We start from the raw sequence: 16,172 nt of genomic DNA on the forward strand, positions 1-16,172 counted from the left end.
TTTGTCTAAATATCTGGCTTGTGTAATTAAGTTATATATAAAATACATATATAATATAAAATTTTAGACAAAATCTAAATAGTAAAATAGTGTAATATATAGTAAAAAGTAGTAAAATATCTAATATATATATATTTATTTATTTATTTATTTTATTTTTTTATAATGTGTGTGTGTGTGTATATAATTTATTCAGTCAAGTATTTTTTAATAATTCAACACTTTTGAGATTTTGGCAGTAACATTGTTTTGGATCTAATAATAATGCTGATGAATAATCGAAATCCACTCATGTGCTTAATTTCAAAAGAGCGGAAATGTAATCAGATCCTCGTTCTGTTGGCGTTTTTCTCTGGAGACTGTTTATAATGTGGGTCTGCTTTCCTGTCGCCGGGTTTAATCACACTTCTGGTCTAAAAACGGCTCGTTTACAACTCGGTTCTCACAAAGGCTGTGGCCGTTTCTCTGCGGCTCTGATGACACAGTGAAGCGGATGTAATGGCTCTCAGACTCAGACGGCAGAAGTGTAGGTGTTCACTGAGTCTCTTGATTTCTGTCCTCCCTTTTTATGACCCAAACTAACGAGTGCCCAGAGACCCTCTTCCTGAACAATGCACACCTTGAGCATCATCGCCATCACGGAGAGAGAAGCAGCACAATGAATCTGACCTCCACCTGCACTAAGACTACGATGAGCCACATCAGCTTATCACCACATGAAGTCCGAGTAGGACTGTGATGAATTATAAAACGCAGAGTTCTGACTCTGGTATAATCGGGTGATCTGAGTTTGAGGCCATTGCAAAATGACACACCTGTAACCATGAGCCATGCTATTATATATTGATATGATATATTTTGTATATTAATGAGCCATGCAAGTACTCCTACTTAACTGTACTATATCATTTTAATATTGGATGTTTATTGATTTTTTTTGGCCATAACATGAAATTGTTTTATCATATCAGCCAGAATTGTAATATTACATAGTTTTAATTTTGTGTGTCAATAATTGTCACAAATGAATTTTTCATTCAACTCCTGTGTTATCATTTTGCTCCACACACACACACACACACACAGCGATAATAAATTAATAAATTAGATAGTAAATTTAAATTGTATAGGCATACTTTTTGGTGTAAATAGTAGGTTGTGTCATTTTAATTTATATATAAATAGGTATAATTTATGTAGACAAAATAGTAGACCTATCTATGCAATATGTATATCAATTAAACATACAATTTGAATGCATTATATGTAATCTTTATTATTATTATTGTATTATTTCTATGTTGTTTATATATTTATAATGACAAAACAGTAGTCCTATATAAATTTTAATATTGGCATTTTATTTGATTTTTTAACCATAATTTTATAGGCATTTTTTTTTACTGTTACTACAGTTTTGTTTAATGCGTAGTGCGTCCTCTCTTAACCATGTTAAATCACTGTAATGTGTGGCGTATTGCTTCTCACGTCTGTCATGTTGTTCTGGTTTGTTCCTGAATTAAACTTTCTCGGTGTGTCATGTGAGTTTCTGCTGCTGGGTGTGACAGCAGGTTTATTATCATGCATCACCAGCAACTACCGTCATATTCTGATGCAATGACAGCTGTACTGACCCGAGTCCTGACGGCCCGCTGCTTTAGCAGAGAGAGACCAAAACAGAGCTTTTTTAGGAAAGTGTCACACCTTCCAATTTAGCATGTGCTCCGCGCTGAGAGTGCGGCGGTTTGATGTCAAGACGTGCCAGGAGTTTGTCCTTGGTGCGGAAGATGACAGCGCAGTTGTTAGCTATTGTTTTTAATGGTTTTAGCACTACTCAAGCAGAAAAACCTGCCGTCCTCTACAGCTACAACAGAGGAAGGGAAATAAAACAGACCTGCCATGACTTTATTAGCCTTGATCTCAACAAGTCCGTAAACTGCTGACAGCAAACAACTCTTCGTGTGTTTGTGCAATGTTGGTGTGTGTTTAAACATGCTGCTGTTCATTTTCTCACTCATCATTAGGTGTGACAGTGATGGTTTAATGAGAGCATGTAGTATTCACACTCATTAGGATGTGCATCCGCTTAGATTAAGATCAGCTCCCAGAAGGCCTATAAACAGACCTTTACTCAATTAAAGTGTGACAGGAGGAAATGATGCCCATCATGGTGGCATTTTTCCACAGGTTTTGTTGCTAGAAAGATGCTAGTAAGTGAAATTCAAAGGTTTCTGTTAATGCTCATTAAAGATGCAACAACTAATGGATAAACTGATCGTTAAAATAAATGCCACCGAATTTGATAATCGATTAGTTTAGAGTCTTTTGCAGTGTGCGCTGGGAAAATCTGTCAGAGAATGTAAAGTAAACAGTGAACTTATTGAAAAGATTTACTGCTAATGCATTTTCATTTTGCAAACAACACATACAAAAAGTAAGCGTGTGATAAAATGTATGTCACAAATAATTATGTTTTTCTGTTTTGGTTGTTGCTGAGATTTAAATTTAGGTTTTAAAGTAGCTATACATGCAACTTAAAATCCTATATTCAACATATGTAATAAAAGTTTAAATGAACAGTAACTGTAATTGGATATAGTGGCATCATATGTATGCATCTAATAAAAGACTCTTCCGCTCACCAAGGCTGCATTTATTTGATTAAAAACAGTGAAATATTATTACAATTTAAAATAACTACTTTCTGTGTGAATATATTGCAAAATGCATTTCATTCCTGTGAATTTTCAGCATCATTACTCCAGTCTGCAGTCTCACATGATCTTCAGAAATCATTCTAATATGTTGAAGATTCTAATCAATGTTGAAGTCAGTTGTGCTGCTTCAGATTTTTGTGGAAACTGATATCTTTTATTTTTCAGGATTCTTTGATGAAAAAAAAAAAAAGTTCAAAAGAACAGCATTTATTTTGAAATATAAATCTTTTGAAAAAAAAAAGTTCAAAAGAACAGCATTTATTTGAAATATAAATCTTTTGTAAATGTTATAAATGTCTTTACTGTCACTTTTGGTCAATTTAATGTGTCCTTGATCGATAAAAATATTAATTTATTTTTAAATGAACACTCATATATACTGCTCAGTGCTCATAGAAGTAAAGACCTATTTTTGGACTTTCATATTGAAGCCGAACAGAGCTGTGTAACATGGCAGTAGCATCTCTAGAGATTTAATAAAAGTTCAAAGTCGGAAGGTCCACACTGTCTGCTGACATCTCACCTTCAAAGCGTGATGGATCTGCGGTGCTTTCCAGGAAAGCAGAACCGCTTGTGCTCAGTGACCCAAAGTTAAACGCTAATGAGACATCAGCAGGGAGCGGTTCAAATCCATGACTTGCAAGACTGATCTTTCTTTTCTCTTTTATTGCAGAATAAGGTTCTGAACATTGATGGTGTGAGAGTTAAACTACAGGTGAGCATCATTTTCTGCATGCAACTTTTTAATGATAGCTTAAAGGAATAGTTCACCTAAAAATGAACATTTGCCAAAAATGTCCTCACCTTCAGGCCATCCAAGATGTAGATGAGTTTGTTTCTTCATCAGGTTTGTAGAAATGTAGCATTGCATCAGTGTCTCAGCAATGGATGCTCTGCAGTGAATGGGTGCCGTCAGAATGAGAGTCCAAACAGCTGATAAAAACATCACAATAATCCACAAGTAATCCACTCCAGTCCGTCAGCTAACGTCTTGAGAAACCAAAAGCTGCATGTTTGTAAGAAGCAAATCCATCATTAAGATGTTTTTAACTAAAATACAATTCCATAATCACGCTTCCTTTGGTGGAAAAGTGGTCTGGTCTGAATCAGGAGATCCAAACAAATTGGTCAACTTTACCACTGTCAAACCAGCATAGACCAGAACAGATCTTCTGGCATGTATAAGCTGGCCTTTTCTATAAGCTTTAAATGTAATATCTCATACAAACATGTACCATTCTAACTTTTTGTAAAGTACTGTGAATAATAATACGAATGAAATCAGTTACTAAAGCTCATACTTTTAATGTAACAAGCTTTTAAATTTGATACCATCTGTGGGCATTTGTATCATCTCAATAAACTCTTGAGTAATTAGATGATTTAATTACCTCCTTTCAAAGCAACTCCAATTATCTGTGCTGTTTTAAATACTAAGGTGATACATTTGGATGTTCCCATGTTGCTTCGCTCCCTCTGGCTAATATCGACTAAGTAAACAATGAACGCGCATCTCGAGGATCAGCTCTAATGAGAGTTTAAAGAGGATGACATTAATCTTTAACGCTCCATTAGCCGCATGCCTCGCACTAGTGAATGGAAACACAGACTCTACTGCGTGTTTGATTTAACCAGACATACAGCTTCATAACCCGCTCACCTGCACGCATAATCAGAGAATAGCATTACAGATGGTTTTTAAGGTCGTCAGTGTAATTATTGTGGACTGTTGAACAGGGTGAGTGGTTGATAGGTGAATTAATGTTGATAGGGATTATTAAAAACGCTGTGTCAGGTCAAATGTGCAAACATCTCAAAGCAAAACTAATCTTCCCACATGCTTACGTTGTGAATCCGTGTTTTCACACATCAAGACTGGACCTCATTACTGAGGCTGTGCATGAATCTCGTTTTTAAAGTGATAGTTCACCCCAAAATACTTAAAAAAAAAAAAATTGTATTTATGTAAAAATACGGTTAGAAAAGAGATTGTTTGAATCAGATGTAAAACAGTTTGTTCTTTTTCTTTGGTGACTCTGTTTGTTTTAGAAATTGCTCTTATTGTGTGCAACGTGCTTGAGTTTGAGACACAAAAGCATGTTTTTCTTTCTGAAAGTGTTTAAAACATAAACTGGAAAATATGTAATATGTAATGTGTCTTGACAAGTTTGAATTTCTGAGACGCAGAAGCGTAGACAGAGTCGGCATCTGATTTAAAAATGAAATCACTCATTTTTATTCATAAGTTCACACTTCATATTGGCTTCAGAGAGTCACCATTGTGTTGTTATTTTTATTTATTTAAAATGTAAAAAATTAACATTTAAATTTATGCATTTGGCAGACAGTTTTATCTGAAGCGATTTACATTGCATTCAAGGCATTAATTTCTATCAGTTTACATACCCTGGGGATCAAACCCATGACCTTTGGGTTGCTAGTGTTGTACTATTAAACATATAGATTCCAAAAGAGGGTTTTCATAGTGATGCCATTAAAGAGCTATTTTTAGTGAACTATTATTAATGAACTATTATGTGCTCACCCTCGGGCCATCCAAGATGTAGATGAGTTTATTTCTTCATCAGATTTGGAGAAATGTATTCCATCAGTTGCTCAGCAATGGATCCTTTGCAGTGAATGGGTGCCGTCAGAATGAGAGTCCAAACAGCTGATAAAAACATCACAATAATCCAAAGTACTCCACACCACTCCAGTCCATCAATTAATGCTTTAGAAGCCAAAAGCTGTGTGTTTTTCTGAGATGCCCATCTTTATGAAGGTGGACAGGAGGATATGGTGGTTAACTGTGTCAGAAGCAGCAGACAGATCCAGCAAGACGAGTCCTGAGGATTTGGAAGCTGCTTTTGCCAGTTTCAGGGCTTCAGTAACCGAGAACAGGGCAGTCTCAGTTGAGTGGGCGCTTTTGAAGCCAGATTGGTTGTTGTCCAGGAGGCTGTTCTGTGCAAGGAACATAGAGAGTTGCTCAAGTGTCTTTGCAATGAACGGAAAAAGGCATACCGGTCTGTAGTTTTCTAAAAGTGCTGGATTGAGAGAGGGTTTCTTAAGCAGTGGGGTTACCCGAGCCTGCTTAAATGCTGTGGGAAATGTACCAGTGTGAAGAGAGGTGTTGATAATGTGAGTAAGCACAGGTATGACTGAAGAAGAAATGGCCTGAAGTATGTGAGTGGGGATAGGATCAAGTGGACAGGTAGTAGGATTATTGGAAAGGATAAGTTTGGAAACATCCGTCTCCGAGAGTGGAGAGAAGGAGGAGAGAGAGTGTGTATTGGTCATTATGAAGTTATCATCGGTTTGTGGTGTGGAGAATTGGTCATTGATGTTTCTTGTTTTATTTATGAAGAATATTGCAAAGTCATCAGCTGTAAGAGTTGATGAAGGAGGAGGGGAGGAGGACAGAGAAGAAAAGAGAAGTTTTGTAAAGCGTGCGAGAGTCTGAACAATTGTTAATTTTGTTGTGGTAGTATGTTGTTTTAGCAGTGGAGACATTTGCAGAGAAGGAAGAAAGAAGTGACTGATACACGCTAAGGTCGGTCAAGTTTTTTGATTTGCGCCATTTCCTCTCTGCAGCCCTGAGTCTAGAGCAATGTTCACGGTGAACATTGGGACAGCCAGGGGCAGTGCGGGTAGCACATGCTGGTCTGGATGAAAGGGGGCAAAAGTTGTCCAAGCAAGATGTTAGAGTGGAGCAAAGAGTGTCAGAAGCACTGTTTGTGTCCAGTGCTGAAAACTGAGAGGGTGAAGGAAGTGAGGATGAAACCATAGAGGATAGGCGAGAGGGAAAGAGTGAGCGTAGGTTACGCCAAAAGGTGACCTGTGGAGGAGTATGTGCTATGTCAGGAGTTAGTGTGAGGTTAGAAGTGATGAGGAAGTGGTCTGAAGTGTGTAATGGAGTAACTAAAGTGTTGTCAGTGCAATAGCGCGTGTAGATGAGCTCCAGTTGGTTACCTGATTTGTGAGTAGCCGTAGTAGACACTCGCTTGAGATCAAAGGAGGCGAGCAGAGTGTTGAAGTTAACAGCCTGGGGTTTTTCTAGATGGATGTTGAAGTCACCGAGCAGTACCAGAGGAGTACCATCCTCAGGAAAGTTTGATAGTATCACATCCAACTCCTCCAAGAAGCTACCCAGTTGACCTGGGGGACGATAAACAACTACAAAGTGGATTTTAACAGGGTGGGTAATAGTAATTTCATGTGATTCAAATGAACTGTTGCCTGTAAGAGATGGTAGAAGATCAAATTTTCATTCATTTGAGATGAGTAGACCAGTACCTCCACCCCTCCCAATCACGCGAGGGGTGTGGGGAAAAAGTGAAATTAGTGGAGAGGGCTGCAGGAGTGGCAGTGTCCTCTAGGTTTGATCCAAGTCTCAGTTAGGGCCATGAGGTTGAGACCGGAATAAGTAGCAATAGAAGAAATAAATTCTGATTTGTTTACAGCAGACTGGCAGCTCTAGAGACCAAATGGAAGAGAGAGTAAAGTAGTAGAGGACATAGGGACAGGCTGTGGATTATTACGATTGGCCTGCCTCCAACGTACAATGCGTGCTTTCCGAGTGTTAGTAGTAATAGTAGAGATTTGAAAGCACATAGTGAGTACAATTGTCTAAAGTATATGAGAACAAGGCTGCACAAAAAGTAAAGAAAGGGGAGAAAAGCAATACTCAAGTGCCTTGTTGGTGTCCTTGCTCGGTGGAGTCGCGCAGGTAGAGTTAATGGACACTCGTCGGTCTTCACACGAGGGCTGCCGCGGTGAACTAACCAATTTTATACTTGCCTGATTACTTGTTATTGAAGTTAGCTGGGCACACCTTACTACTTAGCAAACCGAAACTGGAAAGTCACGTGATATGCACGAGAACAAACGCGACTAGAGCACTTGTCTACCATGGTAAACACAGTAATCAAAACAATGTTTCCTAGCAACGACAACCGCGCTAAAATCTAATGAGAACAGAAAACAAAACACTTACAAACTGCTGTCCTCTTCTGTTGCTTGACTGCTTCTTCTAACAAGTTTATTGAAGATTGTGAGGGATTTGACTGTCCGGATGGAGTTTGGTAGGTAATTCCACCAACAGGATACAGTGAAAGAAAACATCAGGGAGAAAAGCAATACTCAAGTGCCTTGTTGGTGTCCTTGCTCGGTGGAGTCGCGCAGGTAGAGTTAATGGACACTCGTCGGTCTTCACACGAGGGCTGCCGCGGTGAACTAACCAATTTTATACTTGCCTGATTACTTGTTATTGAAGTTAGCTGGGCACACCTTACTACTTAGCAAACCGAAACTGGAAAGTCACGTGATATGCACGAGAACAAACGCGACTAGAGCACTTGTCTACCACGGTAAACACAGTGATCAAAACAATGTTTCCTAGCAACGACAACCACGCTAAAATCTAATGAGAACAGAAAACAAAACACTTACAAACTGCTGTCCTCTTCTGCTGCTTGACTTGATTGTGAGGGATTTGGCTGTCCGGATGGAGTTTGGTAGGTAATTCCACCAACAGGATACAGTGAAAGAAAACATCCTTGAGAGTGATTTTGTGCCTCTCTACAATAGGACCACGGAGCCGCTGCTCATTTACCAACTGCAGGCTTCTGGAGGGGATGTCGATGCAAAGGAGAGAGTGTTGGTAGGGGGTGCGCAGCCTATGGCAGTTCTGTAGGCAAGCACCAATGACTTGAACTTTATGGGAGCCGCGACTGGAAGCCAGTGCAGAGATATGAGAAGCAGTGTGACATGGTCCCTCTTGGGCACATTAAAAACAAGATGTGCTGCTGCATTCTGAATCATTTGCAGAGGTCTGATTGCACATGTTGGAAGTCCAGCCAGAAAAGCATTGCTATAGTCCAGCCTAGAATGACAAGGGCCTGGACAAGAAGCTGTTTTTGCAACATGCTCTTTAAAGGTCAGCCGATCATCAAGGATCATCCCAGGATTCCTGGCTGAACTCAATGGGATTATTGTTGATAAGCCCAGTTGGATGGTAAACTGGTGCTGTAATGATGGGGTGGCTGGGAAGATGAGAAGCTCTGTTTTTGCCAGGTTGAGCTGCAGGTGCTGTTCTTTCATCCTTGCCGAGATGTCCGTCAGGCAGTCCGAGACCCGAACAGTTAGCCGTTGGATCATCTGATTGAAATAAAAGGTAGAGCTGTGTGTTATCAGCATAGCAGAGGTAGGAGAAACCATGTTCCTAGCTCTAAACAAATATGTGTGTGGATTTTGATGTGAGAGACAACAGGAGATGGACTTTTTCACTGGAGGAAGAATTATGGACTCGTATTTTAACCGGAAACAATGGTTTGAAGTTAAAAACATCTTAATGATGGATTTGTTTATTACAAACACACAGCTTTTGGCTTCTCAAAAAGTTAATTGATGGACTGGAGTGGTGTGGATTACTTTTGGATTAATCTGTAAAGCTGTTTGGACTCTCATTCTGACATTTCTAAATTTCTCCAAATCTGACGAAGAAGCAAACTCACCTACATCTGGGGTGGCCTGAGAGTGAGCGCATCTTCAGCAATTGTTAATTTTCAGATAATCCATTCCTTAAATTTAAATTAATATACTGTATGTGCATATTATAAATCACAGCGTAATGAATCTGTTTGTCACACAAAACTATTGCATGCCTTCAAATGACTTGAAGCCACTTATGATGCTTTTTTTAATGCTTATTTGTATGTATGCGTGTGTGCGCGCATTATCTCTCAGACTTTGTTAATGGCAGGCTGTTCTGCTCATCAGCATTCATGTCTTCTCGCTCAGTTTCATCAGTGTGAAACATGACCCTGGCCGACAGGTCTCTGCGTGTGTGTGACAGGTGCTCTTATCAGGACGTGGATGGTGTAATAGGTCTCGACCTCAGCCATAAATCCACATTCTTGTCCTCCACCTCACGCCATTACCACATCGGCTAATTAAAGCTTGTGCTCCTCTGCTTCACTTCAAGTGCTTTTATAGTGAAGAGTGAAACCTGATTTTATAGTGTGTGTGTGTGTGTGTGTGTGTGTGTGTGTTGAATGTATGAATGAAGCAGGTAATGTTTGTGTCTCCTCTTGCTCTGTAGATCTGGGATACGGCAGGACAGGAGCGATTCAGGAGCGTGACGCATGCCTACTACCGAGACGCTCACGGTGAGTTGCATTGTACTGCAAAAATCTTTTTCTTTATCAAAAAAAGTTACATACATAGAGCAAAAAAGTGAGGTTGAAGAAAAAATGAGAATAAAAAAAAGAAAATAAATTAAATAAAATTAATTGCCTTGCAAATGGAGCAAGAAAAATCAAGTTAATTGTAATGTCTTCATTATATTTTTAATGGAAAATGAGACAAAAAAAATAGATTAAGAAAGTAGGATTTTTTTTGTGGTGTTAAAGTTACAATCAGATTCTGAGTAGTAATTGCAATGCTATAATTGGTCTCTGATATTGGAAATGGTTTTTTGCTAAGACGTATTTGATGCTTTTATTAATAGAATTCTAAAAATGGCACATCCAAGCCGTTTTGTCACTCTATTTCTCCTGCACTTTATCGTTCTCTTCCAGACTTAAATGCACATTGTATATCAAATTTGTTAATATTTTTCTTTAGACATTAAGTGGCGACCCAACACAGCAGATTATTGTACAATTAAAATCATGTTACCATGAACTGCACAGGCCTAACAAAAACGGACATGTTTATAACTGAATAGGAATGAATATGAAAATATACATTCTGTAAATGCACAAACAGCAGCAGAAAGTGATTTAGTCAAACCAATTTTTGATGTAGTCAGAGTAATTTTTTTTATTTTGTGTATTTGCGTTTGTTTTTACACGCTAATGTTTGAATATTAAACTCAGCTTAAACTCACTTCATTTTGGATTTATTTATTTTTCAGAAAACAAGACTTAGGTTAAGTAATTTTGCGTCTCAATTAAATGCATCTTGGTTTAAGAATGTTTAGATATTTTTACTGGGAAAAAATAAACAAGACAAAAATACTTCGTAAGCAAATCATTTTTGCAGTGAACCCATTGTTGATGTAATCGGAATCATATTTTCTTTTATCTCATGTAGTTTTGTTTTGAACTGAATAGCAATAAGAAAATATTAATTTTGCAAATGCATAAACCTCAGCAGGAGTGCAATTTACCCTTGAATCCTTTTTGATGTAGTGTGCGTCATATTTTCTTTTATGTTGTGTACTTTTGTTTGTTTGTGAGAAGTCACGCATCGGTCTTATTTGGAAGCTTCTGCAAAGATGTCAGATGAATTTGTGCTAAAATGCTTTCTGATTTCACCATTTGATGTTAACAAAAAAAGAAATGGGAAACGTTTTTCTAATACCTATTTATTTTGCCATCCTAATTGCGCATGATTATATGGTTAGCAGCATTTCATCAATTGCATTCAGCATTGTTTGTCTGCTTTCAGAGCAGACCTCGCAACCCACCAGTTGAGATTCACTCATATGTGACTACCAAATTTCTCACATTTCCCATGTCAAGCATGATCTCCTGCCAAAACAACAACAGCGTAATCCAGAGGAAGAAACAATGCTTTTATTTTAAGGTTTTTCTCACTCATAGAAAACCATTATAGAGAAATGTTACGAACATTGCATTAATATCCTGGCTTCATTAACTTGCATGTAGATGGATAGTGGGGCTGTGCATGAAGTGCAAAGGTTTTTTTTTCTTCTCCTTATAATGGTTTTCTATGGCAGAGCAAATGGCTATAAAAGTTATTGCTGTGTCTTGTTTCGGCAGTAGATAATATTTATGACATGAAAAATGAGAGAGAAATTCAGTTCTTGGTCATTGTTTTAGAACATTAAACCACATGAAGTGTTTCTTTTCTTGCAATTTTACTCTAAGACTTTTAAGAGTTTGACTTTTACTCTCTTAAGTTTGAATTCTGTAATGATACGACTTTCTTCTTGAAATTGTTCTGGCACACAGCACTAAAGAGCCATCATAGTACTAAACTCGTAATAGTAATTTCATTTCAGATCATTTAAGATGCTGTGAAGATCACTTTATACTGAACCTTTTGTGTAGCCAACAGAAAACATGATGCAAAATGGTGTTTATGTGCAAATTTTGTAGTAAAGCACACCGAAGACATGTTTGGCGCAGTGTTATTAACTGAAACTAAAAATGAATGTTGTCTGAAAAAAATGAAATAGGCCTATATATTTTTATTTAATACAAAGTAATGTTTTAAATATAACGTTTTGAATACTGAAAGATGATTGAAATTATATTATGAAACTAAATCCTGAGTCATTGATTGATTCATTCAACTGATTTGTTCAAAACAGTGTTATTTTAGTTACTATTCTTGTTTTTATTAAGATTAAGTTTAATTTTAATATTTTATTTTTGTTATCCATTTAAATTTTATTTAAAGTTGTAGCAATTATTCGTCTTTTTTATGTATATATATTTTTTATGATTTTTGTTGTTGTTGTTTTAGTTTAATTTAGCCTGAATATCTCTCAAAATTGTACCAAACATACACCTTAAGAGAGATGCACCACTGAATTTAAATGTAAGCTGGCTTTTGTGCTCCGTTTCAGCCTACCTGGAACAGAAAGAGCCACTTAGATCTGCAGTGAAATGCAATTGGTTTGAAGTACCGACCATCTAAAGCAAAACCAAATGACAGATTGTTATAACAAAATCCGCGTTCTTGTATGCAGAGTAGCTGTTTTGTGTTCTGTTTGTGTTTGTAGCTTTTGAGTTTCAAGACTGTTTTAGTGCATTGTTAATCTTTCAGTTTTTAACGCATTACTAAAGCTTTCTGAGAGCCGTCCACACCAGCCCACGCTCTTACACTTCAAACAAGACCGATTGGATCATAAAGAGCAGCTATTATGACTCTTTTAAATGAGGTTCTGAAGCATGTACACACACACTTGACACCCTTTCACCGCACATTTCCAGCAGGGAGTGATTGACGTTTAAATTGATGCAGAGCGATGCCATAATGCACGCTTTTTGCGGCCGACCGTTTTCCCCTCGTGAACCTGTCACATGCAAACGGTCCTAACCTCACATGCCGTGCGCATACAGATCCTCAAATCACATCCCAGAGAGTCACCTTAGACATCAGGGCTGGTGGAGCTGCTGCTGTCCTGCATGTGTGGAGCTTTATTAGGGTGCATGTGAGTCTGAGCAGATCTACTGTACTCCTGACGCCCACAGACTGCCTCTCCCATCTGTGCCGTGCCTGTGTGCCATCAGCTCACCGAGAGACATGGCACTGCACCACAGATCACATCAAATATGAGAAATGGGAGATGGGTGCGTTTGAATGTTGCTCAGATGATTCATATTTCATCCCGGTGCTCTTCTGTGAGTTTTTAGCATCAGAAATGTAGCTTAGTATCACAATGTCTTCAGAAATGCAATTGTGGCGTTATAAAGGTTGTTTGAGCATGTACTATCGTATTCTTTGAAAGTACCATAGCATATGAATATATATGCGCGATTAATTGCATCCAAAATAAAAGTTTTTGTTTGTATAATATGTGTGTGTACTGTGTATATTTATTATGTATATATAAAAGACACACAAACAGTATATATTTAGAAAATATTTACATGTATATATTTATATTCATATAATTTATATTATATATGTGACCCTGAACCACAAAACCAGTCTTGAGTGTCAAATTTTTCCAAATTGAGATTGATAAATCATCTGAAAGCTGAATAAATAATCTTTCCATTGATGTATGGTTTGTTAGGATAGGACAATATTTGGCTGAGATGCAACTATTTGAAATTCTGGAATCTGAGGGTGCAAAAAAAAAAAAATCAATATTGAGAAAATCATCTTTAAAGTTGTTCAAATTAAGTTCTTAGCAATGCATATTACTAATCAAAAATTAAGTTATATATTTATGGTATGAAATTTACAAAATATCTTCATGGAACACAATCTTTACTTAATATCCTAATGATTTTTGTCTTAAAAGAAAAATCAATAATTTTGACTCATACAATGTATTGTTGGCTATTGCTACAAATATACCCCAGCGACTTAATATTTTTCTTAAATGTGTATTTACATATACATAATAAATACACAGTACACACACACATATATTATGTACACAAAAACTTTTATTTATGTTTGAATATTAAACTCAGCTTAAACTCACTTCATTTTGGATTTATTTATTTTTCAGAAAACAAGACTTAGGTTAAGTAATTTTGCGTCTCAATTAAATGCATCTTGGTTTAAGAATGTTTAGATATTTTTACTGGGAAAAAATAAACAAGACAAAAATACTTCGTAAGCAAATCATTTTTGCAGTGAACCCATTGTTGATGTAATCGGAATCATATTTTCTTTTATCTCATGTAGTTTTGTTTTGAACTGAATAGCAATAAGAAAATATTAATTTTGCAAATGCATAAACCTCAGCAGGAGTGCAATTTACCCTTGAATCCTTTTTGATGTAGTGTGCGTCATATTTTCTTTTATGTTGTGTACTTTTGTTTGTTTGTGAGAAGTCACGCATCGGTCTTATTTGGAAGCTTCTGCAAAGATGTCAGATGAATTTGTGCTAAAATGCTTTCTGATTTCACCATTTGATGTTAACAACAAAAGAAATGGGAAAGGTTTTTCTAATACCTATTTATTTTGCCATCCTAATTGCGCATGATTAGATGGTTAGCAGCATTTCATCAATTGCATTCAGCATTGTTTGTCTGCTTTCAGAGCAGACCTCGCAACCCACCAGTTGAGATTCACTCATATGTGACTACCAAATTTCTCTCACATTTCCCATGTCAAGCATGATCTCCTGCCAAAACAACAACAGCGTAATCCAGAGGAAGAAACAATGCTTTTATTTTAAGGTTTTTCTCACTCATAGAAAACCATTATAGAGAAATGTTACGAACATTGCATTAATATCCTGGCTTCATTAACTTGCATGTAGATGGATAGTGGGGCTGTGCATGAAGTGCAAAGGTTTTTTTTTCTTTCTTCTCCTTATAATGGTTTTCTATGGCAGAGCAAATGGCTATAAAAGTTGTTATTGCTGTGTCTTGTTGTTTCGGCAGTAGATAATATTTATGACATGAAAAATGAGAGAGAAATTCAGTTCTTGGTCATTGTTTTAGAACATTAAACCACATTAAGTGTTTCTTTTCTTGCAATTTTACTCTAAGACTTTTAAGAGTTTGACTTTTACTCTCTTAAGTTTGAATTCTGTAATGATACGACTTTCTTCTTGAAATTGTTCTGGCACACAGCACTAAAGAGCCATCATAGTACTAAACTCGTAATAGTAATTTCATTTCAGATCATTTAAGATGCTGTGAAGATCACTTTATACTGAACCTTTTGTGTAGCCAACAGAAAACATGATGCAAAATGGTGTTTGTGCAAATTTTGTAGTAAAGCACACCGAAGACATGTTTGGCGCAGTGTTATTAACTGAAACTAAAAAAAATAAAATGAATGTTGTCTGAAAAAAATGAAATAGGCCTATATATTTTTATTTAATACAAAGTAATGTTTTAAATATAACGTTTTGAATACTGAAAGATGATTGAAATTATATTATGAAACTAAATCCGGAGTCATTGATTGATTCATTCAACTGATTTGTTCAAAACGGTGTTATTTTAGTTACTATTCTTGTTTTTATTAAGATTAAGTTTAATTTTAATATTTTATTTTTGTTATCCATTTAAATTTTATTTAAAGTTGTAGCAATTATTTGTCTAAGTTCTTAGCAATGCATATTACTAATCAAAAATTAAGTTATATATTTATGGTATGAAATTTACAAAATATCTTCATGGAACACAATCTTTACTTAATATCCTAATGATTTTTGTCTTAAAAGAAAAATCAATAATTTTGACCCATACAATGTATTGTTGGCTATTGCTACAAATATACCCCAGCGACTTAATATTTTTCTTAAATGTGTATTTACATATACATAATAAATACACAGTACACACACACATATATTATGTACACAAAAACTTTTATTTTGGATGCGATTAATCACAAATAATCATTCCTCAGCAAAGATCACAGATTTGGGATTTTTGTCCATTTTTATTCATTTTAGTGGAATGTTTTTCCAAGCCTGGTCTGAAACCTCCATTATTTTTGTTCATGGAAATTACAAAACAAAACAAATATTTATGTATGTATGCATGCATGCATGCATGTAAGCATTGAAAGATGTCTTTAATTCAGAAACCTTTATTAATTGTTAAACTGTTATATAATTTATTTCCTAAATTAATTTACTGTTTTCATTGTGCTTTCTTTGTCTCTTGTTTATTTTTATTTTTTGTCTATTAAAAAACAAACAAACAAACCTCTCAAAATCCTCATCAAATTTATGGTAGTGAGAATTGGGTGGGTTGACCTAAAAAGCAGGCATTGTTTTGT

The 16,172-nt window shown here is 36.3% G+C and overlaps 1 protein-coding gene across 1 annotated transcript in view; it reads left to right on the plus strand.

The window, feature by feature from the left end:
- LOC107595638 (ras-related protein Rab-26) overlaps positions 1-16,172 on the plus strand; it is an 83,801-nt gene that overhangs the window by 29,129 nt on the left and 38,500 nt on the right. Inside the window, exons 3-4 of the mRNA XM_016286117.1 lie at positions 3,391-3,432; positions 9,817-9,883. Coding sequence (XP_016141603.1) covers positions 3,391-3,432; positions 9,817-9,883 — 109 coding nt within the window. The remainder of the gene's footprint in view (positions 1-3,390; positions 3,433-9,816; positions 9,884-16,172) is intronic.

The sequence above is a fragment of the Sinocyclocheilus grahami genome, unplaced genomic scaffold (genome assembly GCF_001515645.1).
Source record: "Sinocyclocheilus grahami isolate Dianchi unplaced genomic scaffold, SAMN03320097.WGS_v1.1 scaffold206.1, whole genome shotgun sequence".
Lineage (NCBI taxonomy): Eukaryota > Metazoa > Chordata > Actinopteri > Cypriniformes > Cyprinidae > Sinocyclocheilus > Sinocyclocheilus grahami.